The sequence below is a fragment of the Leishmania major genome, chromosome 33 (assembly GCF_000002725.2).
Source record: "Leishmania major strain Friedlin complete genome, chromosome 33".
NCBI lineage: Eukaryota > Euglenozoa > Kinetoplastea > Trypanosomatida > Trypanosomatidae > Leishmania > Leishmania major.
This window is the reverse complement of record NC_007285.2, coordinates 670,297-697,604: the sequence shown is the minus strand read 5'-3', so window position 1 is coordinate 697,604 and position 27,308 is coordinate 670,297. Positions and strand designations below refer to the sequence as shown.

Here is a 27,308-nt window from a genome sequence, read left to right as displayed (position 1 = left end):
GAGGGCGAGTCAAGCGCTCCCAAACAGCTCCACAACAATGGAAGCAAGAGAAGGAGACAGAGGATGAAGAGAGAGGAGGGGGAGCGAAAACAACAAAAAAAAACGTGCAGCCTTTTGATGGAACGTAGAAAAGAGAGGAGTGCGAAGGAAGAGGAGAGGAGGGAAGCAACGACAAAACAAAAGCCAGCTAAGTTGGTGCATCCCTCCCTTGTCCACCCACACCCACACACAGACACACATGCCCCTCCCCGTCAACTTCACTTTTTGCTTGGCACTCAAGTGGCCGTTCCCGACACGGGAGATGTGGCACACACGAGGAGCGGGGAAGGAGGGGAGCGTGTGTATGCGTGTGTGTGTGTGCGCGCGCTCCTGTCATTGTGGTGAACAACATGGTGACAAAGACAGATGTGCAGAGAAAGCAAAACAAACCGAAAAGAAGAAAAACACATCGAAATGCTTGCGTGGAGTCCGAAAGGTAGAGGAGGCGGGGTGGGTGTGTAGTCGAGACATCTGAAACAATAGTGAGGGAGGGAGTGGCATGGGAAGAGGGACGAGGGCAGGGAAGACAACACGACAACCTCTACATACGCAGAAGAACGACTTTTCACTGCGAGCAAAACATTTTTTTGTTTCGCCTTCTACATGCCTTGTAGCGATGAGACAGACCGCTCTCCCACGTCCCCTCTCCTGACAGTTTATCTCGTAAACGTAAACGTACATGCGACAAAAAAGAAAAAAGGAAGCCGACACGGCGCAGTTCGAGTCCTGTATAATCCTGTCTTCCCGTCACTAAACGCACACGGCAAAACTGGAAAGACGCAGGCAACGCACATACACACAACACTGTCGATTGCTGCAATAGAAACAGCGTACCTACATGAAACTCATGAAAAAAAACAGAGGAGAGGTGGTGTGATATTGAGCCAAACCAGGCTATGAGAACGAGAGAAAAGGAAGAAATAAGCAACCGCACAAAGACAGTGGCAGCGCGCGCACACCCATCGTTGCAGTTTCAGCAGTTTCAATGGACATTTCTTTCTTGCCATTCCGCTGGTTCGCAACGCACAGCCTTCTAGCTCTCGCATCACTCTTTCATTTGAACACGGTAAAAGGAAAGAGCGCCACAGGAGCGGAGAGAGAGCTGTGTTCATACGCATCTCCCGAAACGGCCGACGAAAACGCAGGCAGGCGGCAGGCATGAGCCCACCCACCCACTCACCCATCCATATACACACGCACGGACGCGCACAAGTAGGCGACAGCGTTGCTCACAGACGCCTGCGTACTTGCGTGTGGAGGAGGGAAAGAGGTAGAAGACTACAGGCACACCCATACATGCAGGCTCCAGCAAAGAGAAAAGCACACGGAAGAGAACGGGGAGCCTTAAGTTCTTGCTCATTCACTGCTCAGAGCAGAATGCTAACACAACATATGGTGCGGGGGGATTGAGGCATAGAAAAACACGGAGGTAATGCTGAATGCCTGACATGCATCGCCAGCCCAGGCCAAGAGGGGTTCAGGGCGGGCGGAGGGGGGAGAGAGAGGAGAGGGGAGGAGCGTGGAGGAGCAGGGTACGACTGTAGAAGGAAGAAAACGCGACAACGTCACACGTACACACACAGCCCGTCAGCCTGCAGAGTCGCTTCTCGACCGCTCATCATTATGGAAACAGAATAACAGCAGGTAAGGGGGAGGCACGCACACATACACATACTCAGAAGCAGATGAGCGGCACGCGCGCGAAGAGGTCCAGCACGCACTTTCGAGTTCAAAGAAGGAAGCAGGGCTGCAGCAGTCTCTGTCGCGCGCGTGCCCCGCTCTCCACATCGACCTCTTCCTCTCCCTCTCCCTCTCTTCATTTTGAATGGTCTTAACGCGGAGGACAAGGTGAAGAAGACGTGAATGCGTCATGGGAGCGCGCGTGTTGCGCCGGCCATTTCTCTTCCCGGGTGGAGGGGGTGAGAGAGGAAGAGAGCCGAACACAAATAAACCGAAGTACAGACAGAGCGACACACCCACGCGCGCGGACTAGCTCGGCGCACATGCTGGTACGCGGAAGAGATGGACGAGGGTGGGTGGGTAGGTGGTGGGGGGTGAGCAACGAAAAGGTGGAGAGGCAAGCAGGAAACAACAACACATGAACATGTGTAAGGTCTTGCACAAACAAGAAGCGAAACAGAGTCCGTTGTGTGAGAGAGAACGACACAAAAACCATGAAAAAAAACAAGCTCAGCACCGGAAACAAAGAAAAAGAGGAGCTGCACCATCTTTTCCCTCTCTTGTACGTGTCTCTCTGCCGGTTGACCCTCTTTCTTGGTCGCTTGAATATGTTGTCTTGCTGCTTAGAGCATGCATATATTCGCTACTGGGACGTAAGAGAAGAGGGGAAGAGGGAGAGACGAAAGACAGAACAGGAAAAAACAAGCATACAAAGCCACAGGAAAAAAAGTACACGCGTGGAGCACACGGGGAGACTCGAAGAGTTGATCCGGTGTACATGTGTATGTGTGTGTGCGTGTGCGAGCAGAGAAATGGAAGCATACGCTTCACAAATACGAGCGATACGCGTGCCCTCCCAACTCGCCGAACCAAAAAAAAAAATAAAGACGAACAACAACAAAGAACACTTGCACAGTGCTACACATAACCATACACACACACACACACACACACACACACACATACACACACAAACATGTGCGTGAACGCAATGCACACGACATAAAAGTGACAGAGATGAAAAAAAAAACGAGAGGCGCAGGAAGATAAAACGCAAACGGGGATTATTTGACACCCCCAAATCCGGCAGGGTCTCCCCTTCTAAAAAAAAAAGAAATACCCTCCAAAACGAAGGTCTCAAAGACAAAAACAGCAAGAAAATCCAAAAAGTAAAACGAAGAGGGAGGAGGAGAAACTCTGCTGCTGCTGTTGTTGTTTTGTTATTGACGTTATCTTTCTCAGAGGGTGGCGTACAAACGGTGACGATAGGGAAAGGGGAAGAGCGAGAGGGCGGGGGCAGGAGGAGGAGGAAGGCGGAGGAGAAGACCCGGAGTGGGGGGTGGGAGGGGTGAGGTGCAGGGAAAACAGGATCAAACATCTGAGGAGAAAGAACAACAAAGATGTAAAACAAAAAGTACAGAAGGCGGGAGGGAGCCGAACGAAAAACAACCAAAAAAAATAAAAGAGAAGGGGAAGCACGTTTTTGTTGCAGAAAGATGACCCCGTGCATGAAAGGTGTATGTGTGTGTGCGGGCTGGAGAGGGTGGGGACGCGGCAACAACAAAAAAACAAAAAGCAAGAGAGGTTCAGAAAAAAAGACACAGAGGAAGGGGGAAACGAGAAAAACGCACATCTCACCCACTTTATGCCCGGCATTTCTGCATTGCTCATGAAGAAGTACAACAAAACAAAGCAACAGACAGAAAGGGGACGACGTGTCTGTGTGTACTTGTGCACGTGCGTACGCGTGTTGATAGCACAGCTATTCCTGGCGAGTGCGCGGAGGAGAAGCGATAGGGAAACAAGCTCCAAGTAGCAACAGACACGCATGGAATGGAGAACAACACCGAAGGAACGACAAAAGAAAGAAGCACCAGCACGTGAACAGGAGAGCATCAGCACATCCAGGTAAACTCCTAATGTGAAGAACAGCAGCACGAACAAGAACGAAAGAAAAAAAACGCGACAGAGATGTGACCGCGGGAGAGGAGACGATCTCACTTTCGTCTTTTTTCGAAAAAACAAAAAAATGGTATGCTTTTCCCTCTTCCTCTGCCGCCGCTGTTGCCCCCCGTTGTGTACTTCATCCAGACACCCACGTTTGTGCGCGTACGCAGCTGCTCTCCTTTCGTCCCCTTTCTATGACCCTCGCATCATCATCTCTTTGTCCGCTTGTCGGGCGGCATCTCTCTCTCCCTCGCGAGCACGGGTGCAATTCTATTGCGCGTGCGCATTGCTTGGGGCCATGCTCCGAGCACTTGGCCAGCGGACAGCGCTACCATCGGCTTAAGAGGGAGGAGGGGAAGTCAGCTGAGGTGAAAAGGAGATGTAAGCGGCAGGTACAGGTGCATGGGCGCCCAGTGACTAGAAGGCGAGGCTCACCTTGGAGTGCAGCAGTGAGAGGCACACATAGAGAGGAAGGCTAAACAAACAGAAGAGGACAAACGAGAAGGCCGACTCTTTGCCTTCACGCGCCACCTCGAATGAGCCAGAATAGTTGTGGGAGTGAGTGGGTGAGTGGATAGAAACGGAAAAAAAAACGACGGAGACGTGGGAAGGAGGAGGGGAAAACAAAAAGCAAAGCCGAAAAAGAAAAAAAAATAAAACGGCATACAAAAAGGGAGGCGACGTCAACGGCACACACAGCACACACACACACACACACACACGCATTATATATCGCGGAACAACAAAAAAATAGCTGCTAGGTAATAGCAGAGGAAAAGAGGTCGCGTGCGGATAGAGCATGAGGGAAGGGGGAGTGCGAGGGATGCTGCTCTCTCGCGAGTCATTGGCACCATCATCCACAGAAGAAAGTGACACACATACGAAAACACACGAGCAGCGAGCACCCCCGTTTTCGTTTTTGGCTGGTTGTCGCGTCCGTTGGCTCACTTTTCCCTTCGTCGAGTTCGAATCCGTCTTCCGTGAAAGAGAAAAAAGGAGAAGAGGAGAGCCACACAGTCAACAGATGTGGGGGTGCACCTGTGCGGTTGAGAGCGTGGCGTACAGGAGAAGAGGGGGGAGGAGAGAAAGATTGAAAGAGGAGGCAAACGTGAAAATAGGAAGAGGGAAGGCGAAAATACACACCAAAGAAAATAAAAACAGATAGAGCGAGTGAAAGAGACATGATTTGTGTGCGTGTGTGTGTGTGTGTGTTTGCAGTGCGAGGGAGGGAGTGTGATGGCGCAAGGACAGAAACAGGCCAAGAAGCAGATACCATTACCCGTACTCACACTCCTCACATGCGCACTCTCTGTGAACGGGGTCACGAAATGGGAAAGTAGTGCGTTTAGGGTTTCGGTGGACCCGCACACTTTACGGACAGAGGGAGCACCTGTCGAGAGAAGACGAAGCACTCGATCGGCGGAAAAAGAAAAGGGAAAGCGACGACGAGATGCAGGCGCAGTTTTAGACATGAGTGAACAGAGAGATGGTTTGTGGGGTACACTCTATTCGTGTGCTTTCAGAGTACACGTAACTCGGCGCGCGCGAGCTCACTCAGGAAAAAACGAACACCGCACGCACGCACGCACTGGCAAAGAAATACAAACAGGGCACAACCATGCCATGGACAAGGAGTGGCATGGGCAAATTCGTACACAAACACAGAGCGAGAGCGCTAAAACAAAACTGAGAAGAGAAAGAGCGAATATCGTCAACCCTCCTTCTTTTCCTCCACCAAGAAGCCGCTGCGCAGCGCGACTAAAATCATTTGTCAGCTCAAACAAATAAGTGAGATGAGGGAGGAGGGAAAAGGGACGAGCAAGGCCAGGAAAGGAAGAGACCGAAACGAAAAAAAAAGGGGGGGGGGCGGGAGCAACGGGCAAAATTGCAAGGGCAAGATAGATAGGGAAGAAGAGTGTGCGGGAGAGTGGGAGAGAGGGTTGGGCAATACAGATAAAAGTGTCATAAAACACACAAAAATGTAACGAAGAGAAAAAGATCGAGAGGACAGAAACAAACCAACAACAACGACAACAAAACGAAAGAAACAGCAACGAAGAGTGAGACAAAACGTGGACAATGAAAGTCTTCACGACGATGACGGCAAACGAAAATGAGTAAAGCAAACCAAAGAAAAAGGACAAGTCAAAGAGAGAACAGGAGATCGAGATGGAAAACAAAGTCAATAGGAAAGACGATCCCGACTCATTCGCTTTTTCCGAATTTGTACGCTTACGTCTCCGACCTCCGCGGCTCTCGCCCAGCGGCGGCAAGGTGCATGTCAAGAGAGAGAGGTGTGGGGGAGGGGTGGGCAGAGGCTGAGGTAGCGCAGAGAGCGGTTATCATGCATTAGAAATTGTGATTGCACAACACATACACCTGTTGAAGGATGGAGAATAGAGAGATGGGAGTTGGCAGAACGTGGAGACAGGGGGCCATCTCGCACAAGAAACACACATACCCTTGCACAACGGCTGCAAACAAACAAACAATAAAAATGTGTGAGAAGGAAAAGGGAAAAGCACAGAGTAGCAGGAGGTAGGGCGCTCAGCATGCGTATTTTGTAGACAAGAGTTGTCAGAGCACCAACACACACACATACAGACATACACATACACAGAAAACTGTACGACCAGATTACAGCGGGGGAGGGAGGGAGGGAGGGAGGGGGAGGGGGAGAAAGAAAACAACGGATTATGTAAAACAGAGCCAAAAAAAACGTAATGGAATACGCAGGCGCACGTATAAAACAACCAAAGGCAACAGGGATAGCCGGAAAAAAAAATGGAAAAACAAAAGGCGACATCGACGTGGACGAAAGAAGAGCGCACACGTATGCACGCACACACAGAGAAAGGAGGGCAAGATAGACCAACGATACTTGAAGGGGTGGCCGTGGCGGTGTGTACGTGCGTGCAGGTGGAGAGAGGGCCACGGCAAAGACGAGGGAGGAGCAGAGGAAAACATGGTAACACAATGAAAAGCAAGAGAGAGAAACGATGCAGGAGAAGGGAAGCATATACACACAGCAGAAAACAGGAGCACGAAAAGCAGCAGCAAAAAAATACACGAGTCGGTTGACCATTGCCGAGAGCGCGCGCGCGTTAAGAAAAACGGAAAAGGAGAACTGGGAGATGCAGATAGGTAAGAGAGAGAAAAAGAAGGCGTGTACATGGCTGACTTGAGTGTGCGTGTGTCTACCCTTCTGTGTTTCTCGCTATGAAGGCCATATCTATCTGCGCGTTCAACTGCACGCATCCCCTCCCCTTTGAAAAAAGGAAAAGACAGGAAAATACGAGTGACAGAAGGTCGTTGGTGTCGGCTCTATCGCCTCTCCGACCCCCGGGGAGGGGGGGGTGGAGGCACAGAAGCACATAATACATCCACGTACACAAAACACACACACACACACACACACACATACACAAGGACAACGGGTAATACACAGGCCCAAGTATTCACACCCTTGCATTTCTTTTTGCCTTCTGGTGTCGTTCAATTTCTTATTCGTGTTACGCGCGAGGTGGTGGTGGTGGTGGTGGTGGGTAGAGAGCGAGAAGGCAAGCAATCGGCATCAACGGGATTCGCGTAAACGCGTACACGCACACTCATGCAAGACAGACGAGATACACTCTCTGATAAAGGCCTAAACACACTCGAAATGGAGAAGTGCTCAAAAAAAAAAAACAACAACAGTAACCATTTCGACGTGAAAAAAAAGCGAGAGAAAGAGAGAGAGAGAGGAGGACGAGACCCCGAGAACAACAGGTGGTCCACCAAAGAGAAGGAGCGGGAGATAGGAACGGAGGAGTAGGAGGGCAACAGAGAGAAACGGAACAAACAAAGCAGGGCCAAACCTACGAAAGCGAAGAAAACGAAGGACAATAAAAAGGTGGTACAGGCGGGCAGACAGCAGTCCTCATTCAATGAGACGTTACAGCAAAATGACGAGAAACTCAAGCGAAGTTTTTTTTTTGGTGTGAAATATGAAGTCGCACGCGCACACACATACATGTACACAAACGCGAACACATGCCCACAAAGAGAGAAACGAAAAACACGCCTACAGCGAGATCGACCAAGTGGTACTACAACTCACAGCTGGTTTTATTGCTGCTCTGTGTGAGCGTGTTCCTTGTCTGCTTCTTGTGCGCACTAAGCGCACTGTACCTGCGTTTTCCTTTTTTGTCTGCTTGTCATCGCCCCCTCTCCTCGACGCCGCCTGGGAGAAGAAACAAACACGGAAATGGAGGGCACGCACACTCAGGCACACATCAACACGAGCGCCCGCTAAGAAAGCCACACATGCACCGAGGAGTAGAAAAAGGGAGAGCAATGAGCTTGAAGCGCTGAAGGTGATCAAGGAACACACAGAAACACACACACACACACACACACACACACACACACACACACAGGAAAAAGAGAGAGAGAGAGAGAGCATGTGGAAGAGAGGCATGAAAAAGCAATGAAGAAAAAGACAAACAGAGAGCGTGTCGACAAGTGGTGGTGCAGGAAAGAAACACCAATCAAAACATGGTGTATGAAGTGCTGGCGAGTAACATATGTGAGAGAAGGGAGAGGAAAAAGGAACATGTAGAGACCGCCCGCGCTCACGTACACATACTCGGCGAGGGGTCTTCAAAGAAGAGTGTGACAGGTAAGGCGCCTCTTTCCCCTCTTTTTTTGCGAGATCTTTGAAAGTGCTTTCGCTCTTTCAACTTCATTCGCGTCCACGACGTCGTCTTTCGCTTCACAGACTCACCTCCTGGCAGTGGGCAGCCTCACTGCCTCCACCCTCTCCCCCTTTCAACCCTTTCTGCTTTACCGAGTTGCACATCACGATTCTTTCAGGTTTGGGTATGTGTCTGTGCGAGCGCCTCCGTGTTGCGAAATAGACAAGAAGTGAACCAAGAGGGAGAGAGAGAGATACGGTAGAGGTGTGGAAGAGCAAAAATGGCATTGCCGGAGGTGGCGTGTGTCGGAAGCACGTACACACATAGACGACGAAAAAAGGGTACAGAGGCCCAGAGAAAGGGAGGGGGTGTAGGTGACTGAGCCTCATCCTTTCAAAAGATTCAACGAGAAAGAAAAGGGTGCAGAGAACGCCGGCCTGCGCGGAGAAAGTGAGAGTTGAGACAAACAAAAAGAATCTGATGACAGCTACCTCGTAAAAGAGTCAATTAACAAGCGTGCCAACTGTTGCGTAGAGGAAGACGCGCGAAAAGTCAGAACCGAAGGAAAATAAAACTCAGACGGGAACAGCAAGTCGCACATACTCACTATTACACACATAAAAGGGGATGGAGAAATATAAGGACGGTAATAATAGAAATAAGGTAGGCGGACCACTTACGCGTCGAAATTCTCTCTTGACCAGCGTGCTCTCACCCACGCACGGCCACGTGTTTCTGCTGCTTCGAACAAACAACATAGCAGAAAAGAAGGCGCCGCGTCTACAAAGGGGGGGGGAGAAGGGGATAGACGAAAACAGCAACAAAAAAGACAACGCAGCAAGTAGCGAAGAGGCAGGCACTAACAAAAAAAAAGATGAGGGAGGGTCAGGCGGCAACAGAAACGAAGAGAAGCGCTTCGGTGGAACAGGTGACCCATGTCGTGGGAGTCGAGAGAGAGAGAGAGAGAGGAAACACACAAAAACATATACCAGGGAGTGAGGTTGTGGTGGTGAGAGGGGGGGGTGCAGGCTTGCACCAGTATGCGCGCCCATGACCTAAGGGTAAGTTGAAGTCGGAGGGTAATCATCCACACACCACTGCCTCTCTCTTTCATGCTCACATACCAACACATTCTTTCTTCACTGAGAAGGGGGTGGGTGGAGCGAGAACCAGACGATACACACACACCACACACACACACACACTCGGGCACACACAAAAGGTTTGGATCAATAGAACAGCAGATATATAGACAGACGCATACGCAGTGAGGAGGTCTAGAGAACAAGCGAAGAACAGCTAAGGAGAAGCGAAAAAGAAGAAGAGAGAAAGAGCAACGTACTCGCGCTCTCCGTTGTTTGATGTATGTACATATATTCTGTTTTTGCTCGCCTTTGCCAAAACGGGACCTGTACTTTTTTTTGTCCATTTGCACGTCGTTCTGAGTAAGCTGAGGCTCATTGTCTCGCTGGCGCTGTTTCGCAGGTGCGCTACAGATGAGCACCACTTGCTAACGACGAATGCGTCAAGGTTTTTGTTTTTCCCCCTCGTTTCTTCCCCTTCGTGATTTGCCGCGTTTGCGTGTGCGTGTGTGGTGAACTCCGAAGCTACGAAAGCCAGCGAGGGCGAGAGAAAGCTGATGCAGAGACGCAGCGATATACCGTATAGATAGATGCCTCTACACACATATACGTATATACATATACATATATATATATATACATATATATATATATATATACGTACACATGCATATATATATATATATATATATATATATATATATATATGTGCTGCAGAGACAGAAACAAAGGCTGCAGTGCCACATGCGCACATACGTTTATGTATTTACACATATAGATGTGCGCAGAAAAAAGATGGCGAAAGCAGAAAAAGAGGTATGTCGAAAGAGAACAAAATAAGGAGAAATGGAAGTGGAATATAGACATACATATATACATATATATATATGGTACATGTGTATATGTGTGTGCATATACACACATATACGTACATACCTGCGTATCTAATATAAACAAAAAAGAAAGAAGCACACATAAAAAGCACAAGACAAACTGCAATAGACCCAACAGACATATAGACAGACCGAATATATATTATATGTGTGTGTTTGTGTGTGTTAGTGAGAGAGGGCAACACTAGTGCCACTTTCCCACCTTTTTTTGTGTCGTCTCGTATTGTTTTCCTTTATAACAATCCGCACCAGTCATAGCAGGGAAACACTCGAAAATGAGAAACGAAAAACGACATCGGCGTGAGCATTACTCTTGCGCGCGCATACCCCCCCCCCCCCCCCCCCCACACACACACACATGCTACAAAATTGTAGCGTCATGTGCGCCCTTTTTTTTTCGCTCTTTTTGATTGCTTCTTGCGATATGGGAGCAGAAAAAGGGGAAAAAGAAACTGGTAAGCACATACATGTACGTAGGCAAACGGAAGCATCAACAGGGAGTACAGTGCCAAGCAAGTTGGAGAAAAGCAGAAAGACACACGCACACACACACACACAAGCGATTGCAGTGCGAACGTTGTGCCCGTGACACGGAGTTGCTTCGCCGCCTCGCTTATTCGCTGTGCGTGCGTGTAATTTTCTGCTTCTTCTTCGTGCCTACTGCCATCTTTTACAAGTGCTACCAGAATATGTGAGAATGGATATCTGTTTTCGTTGGTGAGGAGTAGGCCCTCGCGAGCGACCGCCAGAGCATGCCCATCTCAAAGTCGATGTTCTCAGAGACATCGCGGCTCAAAGAAAGCAGCAGCACCGACGGCACCAAAAAAAAAACAAAAGACAAGAAAATGAGATGGCGCGGTGGCATGTAGAGGTGAGAGGAGATGTGTGTATGTGGACGTGATGTAGAAGAGGCGCAGCAGTGGACTAGTGACTCCATCACCGTGATAAGACCCCCCTTCCTTCTTCATTGGTTTGCGACACTGGTGCAACATGAAGCAACCCTCGGAAAAAACACTTACACATTCCCCCATATATATACATATATAAGGATACACGCAAACACATACACATATATTCTCTCCATGTCCCGCGAGTGCTGTTGCTTCGAGGCGTTGGTATGCCTTTTCCCTATCTCTGTTCGTTTCGTTTCCTTCTGATATTTCCTTTCGTGTGGTTTTGTGCTCTCTTCCGTTCTCTTTTTTTCTTCTCGTACATGTGTCTTGTTCAGCTGTCCTGGTCGTATGTGGAGGCGACCACTCCCACTGATGTACGACATACAGGAGCACACACACACACACACACACACACACACATACACACATACAAGGTTCGCGTACTCTACCCGAGAGCGCGCCTTTTGGTCATCTGCTGTCCGTTTACCCTCCCACTTTTTTGCCCACTTGCACCGCTACCGGCTCGCGGCAACGCCAAACGAGAGGAGAGGAGGAGGGGGGGGGCATACGCCCCGGAATTGTGAAGGGGGAGGAGGAAGAAGAGTCGGGCTTTGGAGGAAGAGACAGCATCAACATGCTGTACACACAAAGCGGACGATTCAACATAACTATTCAAGAGTGGGGCAAGTCCACAGAGAAAACAAAGGAAAAAAAACCATTGTAAACGACAACAAGGTAACGTAGGGAAGGACAGAAAAGAGAACACACACACACACACACACACAAAAAGGGCCGAATACTCGCACGCTTACACAAAGGAAGAGAAAAGCAACGAAAGAAACAGAAGGACTATAACATATCCGAAGAGGGAGGAAGGGGTGGGAGGGTGGTGGTGGTGGTGGTGGTGGTGTGTGTGTGTGTGTGGGGGGGGTGGAAATACATGGATACCAAATTGCAAGGTACCTGCAGCACTGAAAGAATGAAGGAGTGGGGAGGGAAGAAGTGCGAGCGAGCGAAACACACTGAGAGAAAGAAGGCGCAGTTTATATTTTGCCAGGTTCTTGTGTTCTGCGGACATCGCTATCTTTTGTTCATTCTTCCTCTCATCCCTGCTTGTATCTGCGCGCTGAGGCAATTTAAGAGTGAGCAAGAACACAGTACGAGGAGAAGATGTCTAGATGCGCAGTTGACCACAACATGCCCACCATCTTCTCCTTTCGCTCCTTTGTGTGCTCAAGAACGATAACGTGTGTATAGACGCATGCGCTGTTTATGTGCGTTTTGGTTGATGTGCGTATGTGTGTGTCTGCTCACGTGCATGTTATTCGATATAAATGCGCGTAAGCTTGTCACAGCAGAAGGGCTTCGGTGCGTCGGCTTGAGCCAGCCGCGAACGCAGTCCTCATGCACAGATTCACCGTTGCAAAGATGGAACACAGAAAGAGTCAGCGTGCACATACGCATGACGCATCTACAGAGAGGGGCTTATGTCTATCACGCATCCCCCTCACATCCTCCAACTTGGAAAGAGGCGAAACAAAACGAGCGCCATATGTACAAACGAAGAAAGGTCGCCCCAACTACGCGAAACACAGCCTTCCCTTCTTCTTGCAAGTTATAATGAAGCGCGCCCACTCACGCCCGGGGCGGGGGGGGGGAACACACGAGCAACGCACAAAGAACACAAAACAGAAAAGGAGAGTTGGAGGAGGAGAGGAGAGTGCGCAGCAGAGTGTGCGAGATTGGGCAAGAGAACACAACCGACGCACGCGATAAAAAACGAAAGTGAGAGTAGAGAGCGAGGAAAACCAAAAAAAAAGGACAGCGGAGAAGGGGAAGGGGGAGAAAGAAAGAAAGGAGAGATACGAGAACGGACAGGGGGAGAAGAGTGGTGGAAACGAGAGGGGAGGTCGAAGGAAAAAACCGTCCATGCGGAGGCAGAGCGGCATATATCAGAAAGTGAAAGCGGCTGCAAGGAGAAACACACGCACACACACAAAACCCAACGAAAGAAAACGACACCATGAAAGAGGCGACAACAACAACAAAGCGCCGAGGATACAAAAGAAAACGCAGAGAGAGAGAGAGAGAGAGAGAGAGGGAAGGGTGGGGAGGCCGAGCGAACAGCCAAAGCAAAAAAAAAAACACGGCGGGCACACACACACACACACACACACACACACACACACACTTACACATACAAAATACACACATACAAGTATGACATGTTCGTCTCTGCTACGGGCACACACGAAAACAAAAAAAAAGTGTCGTGCGCTTTGTTTTTTTGTTTTCGTATGTCTCCAATCTGCATCTTATTTTTTTTGGCTGTTTTCTCGCTGTCGCGCTGCTCTTTCCAATCCACGTCTCCGCCTTTTCCTCACAGAGATGCTGCACTCAAGCGGCTGTGGCGACACAAAACTAAAGCATGTATATATATACACGCAGATACACAGGACACCTGCCCAGTATGCAGGACCCAAACAAGCACATCATTGAAAAGAAAGAAAAAACAACAACAAAGGAAGTGATGAATCGATCAGCGTGCATGGCACAGCGTGAGAAAAGAATCCCTCAAAGCCGCAGACAGCACACGAGCAGACGTGAAAACACACACGTGTGCGTATGCAAGGTTGCTAAACGACTTCGGTGCTGTTCCGTGCAACCGCATGTGGTAGGCGAAAGACACACACGCAGACACACAAGAGCGCCTTCCTTTTCGATCCACGCGCTCAGGTCGCCTAGTGGTAGTGCTCCTTATCTTTCTCACCTGCACGTCGGCAGTGATAGTGCCTGGCCTGCGTGAGGCATGAGGGTGAGAGGCGAAGAGAAGAGGGGGAGGGACAGATGAGAAGCAGAAAAAAACAAGGCAGATGGGCAAAATGAAAGAAGGTGAGGGGGTGAAAGGTAGCGTACATATGGATGCAAGAAAAGGCATGCTATCAAGAGCACACAGGCAAACACATGCATGTAGATATGAAGCAACCAGCACTGTCAGAGGAGGGAGGGGAGAAGAAGAGGGTTTATTATGATCATGCCTTACCGTCTGTCTCTTTTTCGTTTCCGATGTCTTGTCTCTCTCTCTCTCTCATCTTGTTTGAGGTACCGCCGACTGCTGAGAGCGGAGGAAGAAGCAGAGACGAACGAGATGAGGGGGTGGGGGAGGGGGAAGGAGGCATCCGGCAACCGTCATCCGCAACCGCACTCTCCCCATACGCCCACAAAACGCGCGCACTCACAGGAAGGGAGGCTATGCTTTGCTCCAGCACGCCGATTCCCACGGAGAAAAACGCACATCAGATCAGAAACCCGTGCGCGTACACACAAAAGCTGATATATACGCAAGCACAGGCACACACGTAGGCGGACCGTCTGACAAGCGAGAGAACCGCCACAGCCAGTGCGTGTGTGCCAGGGCAAAGAGAAGAGATCAAGCAAGGCCGGTGAGCGAAGGGCACGTGTGTGCGCAGCCTCCAACCTACTGCGGCGTGATGGGGAGATATGCGATCTGGACTGGGGCCGCCCGCGCATTGTAAGACGCCAAAGCTGAAGCTAAGGCTTGCTGCTGCCGTTGTTGTTGCTGCGCGATCGCCGCACTTGTGGAGGCGGGAAGGGCGTAGTACAGCGGCATCACACATGGCATCGAATTGCCGGAGTTCGGCATCATGACGTATGTGACGGGCGTCGGTGCAGGCGCAGGAGCGGAGGGGTTGATCAAGTCCGACATGGGCGTGGTAGCGCCGTTGCTAATCACCGACGTTGGCGGAGTTGTAGCTGTGCTCGCCACCAGTGATTGACGAGCAATCTGCCACCCCATAGCGCTACTGTAAACCAGCGGGTCTGCGCCGACCGGATACGACGGAGGCTTCTGCTGTTGGAGAAAGGCGTTCGAAGAAGCTACGGCGCCGTGTACACCGCTGGGCTGGCGGCCATCTTCCTCACCAGAGATTTCACTCTTGCCGCTAAGGTCGCCGTAGCTGCTGAAGAGCGTGGTAAAGCTCGTATTCGGCTCCTCGCTGCCGCCAGCACCACCAGCTGTGCACATAAGTGGCGTGAGAATGACGTTCTTTGAGGATGAGGAGTTGAGGTTGGATACCTCGTTGAGCAGCGTGTCATCCTCTGTGGCACCACCGGCTGTCGCACTCGCCTCCTTGCTGCGCTGGCGATCCTTGTTGCGGGAGAGGCAGACGGAGCGGTGGTGCAGACCAAAGGCCGAAATGAGGCGCGTCCCCTTCGAGTACATCACTTGGATCGGCTGGCTGCGTGTGCCGAGGGAGCACTTGCTGTGCAGCGCCTGGATGGCGCGGTCTGCCTCATCCGTTGTGGCGTAGGTGACAAAGGCGTTGCCTTGGTGGATGTGCAGTTGGTGCGCAATCACACTCCCGTACGGCCGAAAGAGGTCCAGCAGGTCGTCCGGGAAAAACTTGCTGAAAGGGAGCTGGCCGACAAACAGTTGCGCCATCGTTCTGTGTACTTCTTGTCTGCGTATTGCACGATGTGTTCCGCTGTTCTGGCGTGAGGTCCGGCGTGTTACGATCGCGCGAGGGAGAGAGAGAGAGAGAGAGAGAGTTGTGGTTTGTTGGTCCGTGGAAGTCTGCGTGTGTGATGGCGTAAACTCCGTACGACCTTAAAGGTGAAGGGGAAGAACGATGGGTTTCAAGGGGGTGGATGGCGTGTGTGTATTTGTGGAGCCGACTAAAACGGAACACGGAAAACGATGACGAGGGTTCACAAGACAAGCGAAGCAAACCACAGCAGCCAAACCAAACCAAACCAACAACAACAAGAAAGAAACGATATAGGTAGGAACGAAGCGCAAGGAGAACAAGAGAACTCGATCTGGAAAAGATTAGCGAGTCGGGAGAGAGGAAAGGGGACGGCAGGTAAGCGAAGCAATGGTTCACTGGAAGAGAACAACAAAAAAGAGATGTCAGGAGATCAGTGCAATGGTGGGGTTTGATGTACGATGGGGGAGGGGCGGGGAGAAAAGAAGAAGCAGGTATAACGCGCGCTCACGCAAAGAGAACGAGTGGAAGAAGAGAGATGCGGCGGCGAACGATTCAAACTAGCACAACAAAAATCAAACAGAAAACACACACACACACAATCACAAAAATACACGCACGAAAACGAAGGAGTCACAAACCAAGCACGAGAACGGCAACAAACTGGAGAGAACACACACCCACTTACCCACCCACACACACACACACACACACTACAGAGGGAGTGAGGAAGGGAGAAAAAAAAGGCACGAGAGGAATGAAGGGAGGGTGCTGAGGGGAAGGAGCAACAGCAACACCGAGGTAACACTCACGACAGACAGAGAGAAGAATGAAGGAAAATGAAAAACTAACAACGCACAAACAGAGACGGATAAAGAACAAGGCGACGGAGCGCCTGAACAAGGTGACGAACAAAATGAGGTAATCGAAGAAGCACAGAAACGTGCGTGCACACGCAACGCAGAAACCTGAAGAAAGCGAAGGGGGAGACAACGAAGAAGAAAGAGAGAGGTAGGGATCACAAAGTAAAAAGAGGAAACAGGAAGTGCACACACTCCAACAAGAAAACAAGAACGGTTAGAGAGAGGGGGGGGGGTGGAGGAAAGACGTGCACGTCGAAAAATCGAGCAAAAAAATGACTTCGGTAAACTACACAGAAAACAAGGGTATTGATGTATATCTGCAGTACGCTATGTACACAAACCCCTTTAATTCTCGCAAAGAGAAGTTGAAAGGCAAGGGGGTGAGAGTGGAGGGGAGAGATCAAGCCAAAACAACAGACAAACAACAAAGAAAAGGAGGGGAAGAAAATGGGTAGATGTGAGCGTACATACACACACACACACACACACACACACACACACACACACACAAAACGCGAACTCGAGAGCAGTCAAAGAAACACGAACAACAAGGAAAGCGGGGGAGGGAGACTGAGAGTGCACGCGCGAAACGGAGAGGAGAGGGGACACAAGGAAGACGAGGTGTTTTGGGAAGGAAAGTGTAAAGTGAAACAGGGGGCTGCTACACCACTCCAAACAGTAACACACACACACACACACACGCGGGAACTGCGCCAAACGCACTGACACACGCACACACAGAAAAAGGCGACAAGGAAGAGCAGACAAACAAACAAACAAACAACAACAAAAAAAAACAGAGGACTTGCAGAGAGCTGATCGGGGTTACTTGTACCTTTCTCGTCTCGAGGATTGCTACAAGAGAAGATGCAAAAAAAAGACAGAAGAAATGAAAAAACCAAACGAATTCCGAATGGGAGTGGCTGTGTGGCGTGTGTGTGTGGGGGGGGGGCGCAAGTTAAACACGCTAACGTAAAAGAGAGGCGTATAAACGCCTATGCCCTTTTCGTCGTCTGAAGAGCCACGTTGCGTGGTGGTTGCCAACGAGTGAGGCGCTCGCTCTTTGAGTGACCGCGTTGAGAGGAGCCACTGCAGCAGGCAAGGACAGCAAACACGCAGGCACCAGCACGCGGCCACAGATTCCTTTTCGTTTTGAGTGATGGTGGGAGTGGGGGTACGTTGAGCGATGTGTGTGATACGACGTTGTCTTGATCTCTCTCTACCCACCGCCCTGCTCTCCCTTTTCCTTACCGTTTTCAAATGCAATACAACAAGAAGAAAGGACTCTCCTCTTTCGCTTTCGGCGGTTGGCTGCGGACTCGACACCCGTTTTGGCGTGCGCGCGCGCGTGTATGTGTGTCTCTGACCTCTTCTCAGTGGGAAAGGACCGCAAGAGAAGGAGAAAGAGGAATGGCCCGCTGAGACAAATGAAGGCAGACCCGTACACGTGAGCAAGTGGAGAGCAGCACTCACGGGCGAGGGAGCGAGAGCGATGAGTATCCTTGTGTGGGCGGCGTGCTTTCTTGGTGCGTATGCGCGTCTACGTGCGAGAGAGGGGGCTGTCGCTTGCGTTTCTTCCCATTTGTGTTGCCGTCAAGCTCTCGCCGTGTCACTTGCGTTGAGACTCTCTCGCTTGGTTGCTTGTCCGTCCGATCCAACCACGCAGCGTTTACAGAGACAGAGAAGGATAGCGCTGCGGGCCTTGGTTGCTGTTTTCCTTCTGGATGCTGTGATTCCCTTTTTCCGTTTGGTTCTGCTCTGCTGCCGGTGAAGGAGTGTCGTGCGATGCCACAGTATCAGTGGGAACCGGGACACGAGTAAAAGGATAAGCGGAAGGAGCGAGTAGCGTGGCGCGGTTGCGTCTTTCCTGTTTCTGGCTGCGAGAGAATGATCTCTGGCGCGACTAGTGATGCGGAGTGGTGTCCGACCGCGCCAATGTCGATCAAAGAAGAAAATGGCGGGTAGGAGGGGAAGGGGGTAACTGTAGCGGCAGCAGAAGTGAGCAACCGTATCAGAACAAGTATCGTGAGAAGAAGGATGAGAAAAAAGTGCCTCGAAAAGCAAAACAAAAAAGCAACCACAAAGCGTGGACCACCCCCTAGGCGTCCGCGTGCCCTGCTTGCTTGCTCTTTGTTTTTTTTTTTTCACTTGTTGGCTCCGCACGCGGACGTTCACACGAGCCACGAGGACGGAGAGGGAGGGGGGGGGGGAGGGGTGGAGGAACACGGTAGGGCGCTCCGCACACCACCAAAACAGAAAGAGAGGCGCACAAGGAAGGAGAGCGGAATACAAACAAGAAGGGGAGAAAAACAACGAAATGAAGACGTGTGGAAGTGGCGGAGTAGAGAAAACAAGACAAAAAACCACCAGCGTTTCCTTCTCTCTCTCTTCCTTATTTTCGTTTCTTCTTCCGACGGCCCCGCACGTACACACCGATACACACGTGTGCGGCTGAGCAGGCAACGGCAGAGGGAACGGAAAAGGGGGAGAGGGTGGGGGTGTGGGTGGATGGGTGGGTGAGTGAGGGGAGAACAAGCACAACAACCGAAGATCACAACGGAGCTGAGCGCGAGGACAAACGAAGAACAAAGAATCACACCGACAGATGGGGGAGAGGGAAAAGGAGAAGTAAAACGACGAGAGTGGGGGGATAGAGGCCAGTCAGGGAGAGAATCCTGCAGGGCCAGGGGAGGGGCGGATTGGGGCGGGTAGATGGAGGAGCTGAACCTGAACAGGGCAACCTAAGAGGGGGAAAAGGAAAAAGGAACTTGAAAAGGAGAAAAGGAGAGAAAAACGGGAGGGAGAATGACGAGAGATCTACCGGTGCCGCATGTGCAGTTGTGTGTGTGTGTGTGATGTTTGCATGCAAATTAAGAATGAACAGGAGGAGTGACAGTGTGTGTGTGTGTGACATGAAGAAAGCAGGGAGTCATTGTTCGTGACTAAGTATGCGTGGGCTTCGAAAGGGCGGCGCAACATCGATCAGGAATCGTAGCGCCGCAGGCAACGCTGCGTCGTTTCCGCCAGGATTCGGGTGGCAGAAGCGACAGCATGGGAGAGTAGGGGGCTGAAGAATGCTGCTATCACCCCCACGCACGACCCATCACTTCTCTTCGGTCGAGACATTAATTTCTGTTTCTCACGAATCTTCTCCCCAGTTTGCGGGCGTGCTAGCGTCTGTGCATGCATCTACAGGTCAACTGACGCGCACGGAATTATGCAGCCAAGAAAGGGACGCGCAAACACAGAGGTTCCCTTCGGTGGTAAACAACAAGCGAATATCCCACCTACCTGCGGGTTTGCGTCCACCAATACGCACTATATCTTTAGCTTGTCCGTTGTTTCCCCTTTTCAACGAATCCGCCTTGCGTGCCGGAGAACAACAGCAAAAAAAGACTTGTAACAGAGAGCCGTAGGGTGCAGCACGGTCATGAGTATAACGTCTCGCAATAATCTTGCGGCAACAAAAAGCCTCGCGCCCTTCCCTTTCTTCTAACTCGTCCACCATGGTCGCATCAACGTAGGCTTCGGCACCTCTGATCTCACCACCATCGTGGTTAAATCACCATCTCTCGCCTCGGTGCCGATTTAGAAGTCGAAACAGCTAGCGCGCCGCTGACCATCAAGCTCTTACGAAGAGCACCAGCGCCTCAGTTGCCTCTGTCATTAGTGCGGGCGCACGGGGTACACGAAGACCTCGATGCCGCGGCGTGCGCGGGGGTGGGGGAAGGAGACAGGGGGCAGGGGGCCGCAGCGCCGTCAGAGAAACGACAGTTCTACAGTGTAGTGTATCCATGTGTGCATCACGTGCCGCCCCACGCATGGGGCGCTCAGTGGCAGCGAAAAAAGAGTCTCATCATGTGTGCGGCGGCGCGCACGAGGGGTCGGGGGCAGGGTGTCTAGCGGGGCGCGCGCACGTCTCGGCCCATTGTTCATCGACGGCAGCTCAACGGTGCGGAGCGGGACGAGCGAAATGGGACTGCGCGTGGTGTGCGGCCGTGGCGTCTCTCGGTCTTGACCATTCCCCATGTGTGCGCCACGAGCGGGGGCGCACGGGGTACACGAAGACCTCGATGCCGCGGCGTGCGCGGGGGTGGGGGAAGGAGACAGGGGGCAGGGGGCCGCAGCGCCGTCAGAGAAACGACAGTTCTACAGTGTAGTGTATCCATGTGTGCATCACGTGCCGCCCCACGCATGGGGCGCTCAGTGGCAGCGAAAAAAGAGTCTCATCATGTGTGCGGCGGCGCGCACGAGGGGTCGGGGGCAGGGTGTCTAGCGGGGCGCGCGCACGTCTCGGCCCATTGTTCATCGACGGCAGCTCAACGGTGCGGAGCGGGACGAGCGAAATGGGACTGCGCGTGGTGTGCGGCCGTGGCGTCTCTCGGTCTTGACCATTCCCCATGTGTGCGCCACGAGCGGGGGCGCACGGGGTACACGAAGACCTCGATGCCGCGGCGTGCGCGGGGGTGGGGGAAGGAGACAGGGGGCAGGGGGCCGCAGCGCCGTCAGAGAAACGACAGTTCTACAGTGTAGTGTATCCATGTGTGCATCACGTGCCGCCCCACGCATGGGGCGCTCAGTGGCAGCGAAAAAAGAGTCTCATCATGTGTGCGGCGGCGCGCACGAGGGGTCGGGGGCAGGGTGTCTAGCGGGGCGCGCGCACGTCTCGGCCCATTGTTCATCGACGGCAGCTCAACGGTGCGGAGCGGGACGAGCGAAATGGGACTGCGCGTGGTGTGCGGCCGTGGCGTCTCTCGGTCTTGACCATTCCCCATGTGTGCGCCACGAGCGGGGGCGCACGGGGTACACGAAGACCTCGATGCCGCGGCGTGCGCGGGGGTGGGGGAAGGAGACAGGGGGCAGGGGGCCGCAGCGCCGTCAGAGAAACGACAGTTCTACAGTGTAGTGTATCCATGTGTGCATCACGTGCCGCCCCACGCATGGGGCGCTCAGTGGCACGGGCTCGCGTTCGGCTTTGTCTCGAGCGGTCGTCTTCCGGCTTGCATTGTCTCTCCGGGGTTCTGGTCGGCATGTTTCACGGCGCCACCCATCCACGGCCCGCTGCGGCGGCAAAGCAGCCCACTGACACAACGGGCGGTTTGGTGGGAACTCGGATCTACGTCGGTCCTGTCATGCGCGGTGGTGCTCTCGCCGCTAGCATCGTACACTGCCCCAGCGCCACCGCGGCCTTGCGACAGTCCCTTCGCTTTGGCTTGGTGGGCGGAGAAATAAATGCCCCCACTGGCGCTGCCTTCGGTGCCGCCCATGCCCTGGGGGGGGGGGAGGGGGTGGCTCTTCGCCGTTGCTTCAAGGCTCTCCATTCGCGGCGGCTCTGCCTGGCCAAGAGACTTCGGCCTTTCCACGTCCATCCACGGATGTAACGTCAGATCCGCCCGCTTGGCTACATGAGATGACGCGCCCGTCGTCGTCGAAGACGGGGGGGAGGAGAAGACAGCGGTGCGTCGCTGCAGAAAGCCACGGGTGAACCCCTCCTTTTGTTGTTTATGGAGCATCACCTGGCTGTCGGCACGAGGCCGGGTCTCTTTCGAGTAGCGCCCGCACTCGTGTGTTGTAGTGCGTCTCGTTTCCCTTCGCAGTCGAGTCCCTTGCGGCACACCCCTTTAGCGAACACTGGCGATGTCTGAGAATGGGTAGCGGAGGTGGCATGAAAAAAAAACGGAAGACGGGCAGGGCAAAGGCTGAGAACGCGGGCTGCAGGCCGTTTCCTGGTAAGAGCGGCAAAGGAGAGGAGAGGGAGGCGCAGGAGGAGGAGAGTGTGTGTGTGTGGGGGGGGGGAAGAGGGACAGCAAGCACAGCACAGCCGACTGGGATTGTCATGCGCGGCTGGATAACTAGTGCGGCCTGATGCTGTTGTTTCTGTGGAGCGTTTGAGCTAAAGGCAAGAATAGACGCTCAAGATACACGCGCTTCTCGGCACGCTAACAGTGAATTCAGCCCTGCTTTGCAGACCAATGCGCCTCATTCAACCACACAACACATGGATGCGGCTTGGAGGCAGACGGGTGTACTCAAAGGAGGCGAGTAACCAAAAAGACGAAAGGAAAAAGAAAAGGCAGCAAACTGCGGACGTCTCTGCGGACATGAGGACACCATGAAGTTCGTGGAGAGAAAACAAGGCAGAGGAAGTGAGAGGCGAGGACTAGGCAAGATCCTCTCTCATAATGAGGCGTAGTCCGACATCGACAGCGAAGAAAAGCCAAGGACACACATAGGCACCCACAGAAGTAAAGCAGAGCGGTGATGAGTGATAGAGAGAGAGAGAGGGTGAGAGAGAGGAAGGAGGCTAAAAAAAAACGAAAAGAAAACCGTAATCTAACAAGGGAAAGGGGGGAAAAAGCACACTGTCACTCTTGGTGGTCTCCACATCTCTCTTTTTTTTTTGTAGCGTGTGATGAGGGTTTGAGGGGGACAAGGAGGGAGGGTGAGGGAAAAAAAAGACAAGAAAAAGAGGCTTGTTTTCTGTCTCGATTCGAGCGTGGCAAATTACACGGCACACAGCACAGAGCGCAAAAACAAAAAAAAACGGTGCACGCAACCACTTCTGCACAGGCTTTCGTTTGGTTTGTTTCCTTATCGGCGCACATCCGCATACACGTGCACACACACACACATATATATATATAAGTACAAGAGCGAAGAGCACACGTAAAAGCGAAAAGTCGAACTTATTCAGAGAGGGACGGAGGGAGGGAGGGATATCTGGTCAGAGTTCTCCCCTCATCCCTTTCCTTCTCCTTTTTTTTTTTGCGTTTGTTTTTTTTTTCGTCAACGTGCCATTATATCACGAACAAATCAACAAACAGAAGCACACATCCACAGCTCAGCGACTTTTATCGCACTACGGCTATCACCTCGTCGTCTAGGTCGAGACGTCTGACTTCAAATCAGGCCGTGTGTCTAGCGGAGCGCTTCCTGTTCTTCACGAAAAAAAACGAAACCGAAAACAAAAAGAAGCGCATCACTACTCCTTACTGGTGTAGGCGCATCGGCGCCTCTGTGTTCCATGTTGTTGGCACTTGTTTGTTGCAGGTGAAACGGAAACAACAACAACCCAAACAAAAAGAAATAGAAGGAAGAAGGGGAAGTGAGGAGGGGTGAAGTGAAAAGGATGATGCCTCTTCGCGCATGCGTGTCTGTCTGCGCGCCTGTGCGTCGATGAGAAGACCACAGAGAAGAACGCGCAAGACGCAGACCCACGCGCAGAAATGCTAAAACAGCACAATCGAAAGCACGTCGAAGACTCCGAGGTTGCAATCCACTCGTAAGAGGGTTGGGGGACAAAGACACAAACAGAAAAACAAAACACAAAAATGTGACAAAAAAAAGCAGAGGAGATTGTTGAAGCCGATCACACACACACACACACACACACACACACACACACACACACACACACAGAGTTGATGAGGGACGAAAAGAAAGGGGGAAACACTGGAGAAAGAGCAAGCATTTACTTACATATAACGTCATAAACAGAGAGCGAGATGATCAAGACAGTCGACATGTACGCGGTAACGAGCAATGAGCTTGCGTGAACCATAAAAAAGAAGAAAAACGCAAGAGGAAGGTTAAAGGTGTGTGTGTGGGTGGTGGTGGTGGTGGTGGTGGTGGGGGAGGGGGGAACACACACAAACGGCTTTTTGTCGATTGCTTCGTTTTGTGTGGTGCTGAAATACGTCTGCATCTACATCCACACAAGTAGGGAAGAGATTCATGTTTAGCATTAGGTTTCCAGAGAACCAGCTGGCATTGCGTCATGGATCGTGTGTGTTTACTTGCAACTCTTCCATTTTTTTTGTCTGACTTTATGAAAACAAAAATACAGCGGCAAAAAGAAACAGAAAACAAACATCGGCAACATCCACTAGCCACCAGCGAACCCCCCCTCGCATCGCTACCTTCGGTATGAAGGAGGGTAAAGTGTTTATGCTTGCGTATGTGCGCAGAATGTGTGTGTGTGTGTGTGTGTGTGAGTGCATCGCACGGACGTACAGGTTCATGTACCCTTCTCCTTGGAGACGGTAGATGAGAGAGGGAAGACAACAAAAGAACAACAGCGAAGAAGGGCACACGAAAAATGTGCTTTTGTTTGGTGTCTTTCATCGCGCTTCTCCTTCGTTTTCGCTCATGTTCCTGTTTCCCGTCCCTCTGCTCCTCCCTCTTGTCCTCGCAGCTGCTGTACACACACACACACACACACACAGTGCTTGCGCGCGTATTTTCTCCATGGCGAGAGAGCCACGCAAAGAAAAAAAAACCGCAGCCACAAGAAGGCCGCATTTGATGGATGAACACGTGAAAAGCAATCAAGAAGAAAAACGAAGAGGGGGAGTGGTCGCCGCCCACATAATACCGACAGAAACATGCACGGCTGATTTGTAGGGGCGGTGGCGGTGTTGGTGGGTGGTGGTGCCTTGTTAGTATAAGATAGAGAGGGGGAGTGAGGAGACACAACCTTGAAGTACAGGTGGTGAGGGATGAGGTGGATAAGCGGGAGAAGAGGGTGGGTGGGGGGGGCGGGTGGGGCCAGAGACAGAGTCAGACAGAGAGACAGGCGCACCTACATACACACCCATACACAAGCGAACACACGCACAGAACACCCACACGCATCACCAACAGATAAACAAACGAAAAAAAAGGGAAACAAGGCGAAAAACAACAACAAAAGGACAGTGGACTTGTGTTAGATGAACACCGATACTGCACAAAAGGAAAACGAGCACACTGCAAGAAACGGTTGCAATGATACAGGGCACCCCAAAGACGCACCCGGGGAGAAACAAGCGGAAAAAAACGAAATAAGGGAGACAGGGCGCCAAACAAAAACAAAAAAACAAACAAACAAAGACGAAAAGAAAAAAGAGGGGAAAGCATCGGGGAGGGGATCTATACAGAACAGCACAAACACACGGCGACAACCAAAAGAGAAGGGCAAACGAGAGAGATTTGGCAAAACCGACCAAAAAAAGATCAGGAAGGAAAACTAAAGAGTGGGGTGGGGTGCGGTGGCAGGGGTGGGGGGAGGAGGGAGCGGGAGGGAGAGGGGTGGGGGACACATACACACACACACACACACACACGCACATCCACGCACATCCACGAATACAGGCGGTGTTTTTCTTCACAAGGAAAAAAAAAGAGAAAACACAAAAGTTGCAAGTGGGAAGCGAAAAAGAAGATGCTGAGAGATGTGGGAAATAGAGGAAAACACGCACATAGAAGAAACGGAGATGCCGGACGCAGGAACAGCAACAAAAAACAACCCGCCTCCCCGTCCACGAAGATACAGCACCAGGAAGAGTATCGAAGTGTGGCGGGTGGGTGGTGGGGAGGCAGAGGAGCCTTAGCGGGAACTGTCAGAGACATGACGGAGACCAAGAGGAGAGGGAAGGGAGTGAATGCACGGATAATATCGTTGACGCTGACACCTTCTCTGTGCGCCCCACTTTACGTGCAGCAACAAGTTCCCCAAGTGCCTTTTCTCTCTTCTTTCTATTGGTTCCACTGCATCTGTCGTGTTGTTCCCCTTCACCAGCTTCACAAAGGCCTCCGCACTCTTCTTTCCGTTTGCCGCCATTTTCAGAGCATCGAGCGCATACATGTGTCGTTCGCTTTTTTTTCCCGCACTCAGCGTGAATGGAGAGACGCGGAGTGCGGCACTTCCACCTCAAAGCGCAGCACTTCAACAGCACACAAACCACGCACATAAAAAGAAGCCGCCCCCATACGCCGAGGAAGAAACAGTTCAAATTAACCTGGTGTTTGCTTCGGCTATTTGCTGTTGCTTTTTTGTGTATGTGCGGGGAGGGTGGGGGAGGGAGGGAGGGGGTCTCTTCGTGTGCATTTCGACTTTGTTTACTGCTGGCGCGCGCGCACACACACACACATGCACTCGCGTCCCCAGTCTCTCCTGCTGCTCTCCCTGCTATTTCCCGCACGATGGGGAAGATCAAGAGGAAGAGGTGCTTCGCGGCGCTAAGTTCCGTCCGCGTGACGGCAGCTATGATGAATGCGCGACTTCAGTGGTAACTGAGAGAAGGAAAAGAGAAATGCAGGCAGGTTGGCAACGTCGGCGATGTAGACAACAACCGTGGTGGAGAAAAAGACGCACAGAAGGGGTGGGAAAGGCGAGGAGGTAGACCAGCCCGGGGAGCTTTGGGGGATACAAGTGAGGAGAGAAAACAAAGAAGGAGCAGGCGTGCGCGTACGTGGGCTTGTCAGAGAGGGAGGGGTCCCTCTAATCAACATCGAGAGCAGCGTTGACAAAGGAAAAGGGAGTAAGGAAGCGAGAAGAAAGGCAGAAGACACATCTCGCCCTTTCCTTCTTGTGTACACCGCTGGCATCCGCACATGTGCACATACGTGCCTTGTCGCTAAAAAAAAAAAGAGAGACCAGGGAAAGCAAAATGCAGTAGACACGAGCTACAGTGCTAGAAACAGGAGAGAGGGGAGAGGGAGTCGAACACTCGAAAACAGAAAGAGAAGAGGAAAGAAGAGAACGAAGTACGCAGTTTGGAAAAGGAAAAAAAAATATGCACCTGGACACACGCACACACACACACGCACGCACGCATACACTCTCAGAACGAAGAAAAAAAACGTGAACCCGCATTTCCAACAGCACTCGATGCCACATTGCTCCCCTGGCTTTTCCAAGATGCGTGGGGCTGGCGGCGGCAGTGACGGGGCGGTGGCGGTAGTGGTGG

At 51.8% G+C, this 27,308-nt stretch overlaps 1 protein-coding gene and 10 non-coding genes across 14 annotated transcripts; all 11 read right to left on the bottom strand.

Annotated features, from left to right (window-relative positions):
* Positions 1-14,688: 14,688 nt before the first annotated feature.
* LMJF_33_1460 (conserved hypothetical protein) lies at positions 14,689-15,672 on the bottom strand (the record flags this gene model as incomplete). The annotated part of the gene is made up of 1 exon (XM_001685855.1): positions 14,689-15,672. The coding sequence occupies one exon, from the start codon at positions 15,670-15,672 to the stop codon at positions 14,689-14,691; it is 984 nt and encodes a 327-aa protein (XP_001685907.1).
* A 4,662-nt stretch (positions 15,673-20,334) lies between these two features.
* LM33Cs3C1.3 lies at positions 20,335-20,442 on the bottom strand. Of its 2 annotated transcripts, none has more exons than XR_002461059.1 (1): positions 20,335-20,442. It is a non-coding gene; the product is annotated as a C/D snoRNA (small nucleolar RNA). The 2 variants fall into 2 exon arrangements; XR_002461060.1 differs by having other exon boundaries at positions 20,335-20,440.
* Positions 20,443-20,493: 51 nt separating this feature from the next.
* Positions 20,494-20,555, bottom strand: LM33Cs3H2.3. The gene has a single exon (XR_002461074.1). It is a non-coding gene; the product is annotated as an H/ACA-like snoRNA (small nucleolar RNA).
* Positions 20,556-20,581: 26 nt separating this feature from the next.
* On the bottom strand, positions 20,582-20,651 carry LM33Cs3H1.3. Its single transcript, XR_002461063.1, has one exon. It is a non-coding gene; the product is annotated as an H/ACA-like snoRNA (small nucleolar RNA).
* A 56-nt stretch (positions 20,652-20,707) lies between these two features.
* On the bottom strand, positions 20,708-20,815 carry LM33Cs3C1.2. Of its 2 annotated transcripts, none has more exons than XR_002461057.1 (1): positions 20,708-20,815. It is a non-coding gene; the product is annotated as a C/D snoRNA (small nucleolar RNA). The 2 variants fall into 2 exon arrangements; XR_002461058.1 differs by having other exon boundaries at positions 20,708-20,813.
* Positions 20,816-20,866: 51 nt separating this feature from the next.
* LM33Cs3H2.2 lies at positions 20,867-20,928 on the bottom strand. Its single transcript, XR_002461073.1, has one exon. It is a non-coding gene; the product is annotated as an H/ACA-like snoRNA (small nucleolar RNA).
* Positions 20,929-20,954: 26 nt separating this feature from the next.
* Positions 20,955-21,024, bottom strand: LM33Cs3H1.2. Its single transcript, XR_002461062.1, has one exon. It is a non-coding gene; the product is annotated as an H/ACA-like snoRNA (small nucleolar RNA).
* Positions 21,025-21,080: 56 nt separating this feature from the next.
* On the bottom strand, positions 21,081-21,188 carry LM33Cs3C1.1. Of its 2 annotated transcripts, none has more exons than XR_002461055.1 (1): positions 21,081-21,188. It is a non-coding gene; the product is annotated as a C/D snoRNA (small nucleolar RNA). The 2 variants fall into 2 exon arrangements; XR_002461056.1 differs by having other exon boundaries at positions 21,081-21,186.
* Positions 21,189-21,239: 51 nt separating this feature from the next.
* On the bottom strand, positions 21,240-21,301 carry LM33Cs3H2.1. Its single transcript, XR_002461072.1, has one exon. It is a non-coding gene; the product is annotated as an H/ACA-like snoRNA (small nucleolar RNA).
* A 26-nt stretch (positions 21,302-21,327) lies between these two features.
* LM33Cs3H1.1 lies at positions 21,328-21,397 on the bottom strand. The gene has a single exon (XR_002461061.1). It is a non-coding gene; the product is annotated as an H/ACA-like snoRNA (small nucleolar RNA).
* A 56-nt stretch (positions 21,398-21,453) lies between these two features.
* LMJF_33_snoRNA0037 lies at positions 21,454-21,536 on the bottom strand. The gene has a single exon (XR_002461054.1). It is a non-coding gene (small nucleolar RNA).
* Positions 21,537-27,308: the final 5,772 nt, after the last annotated feature.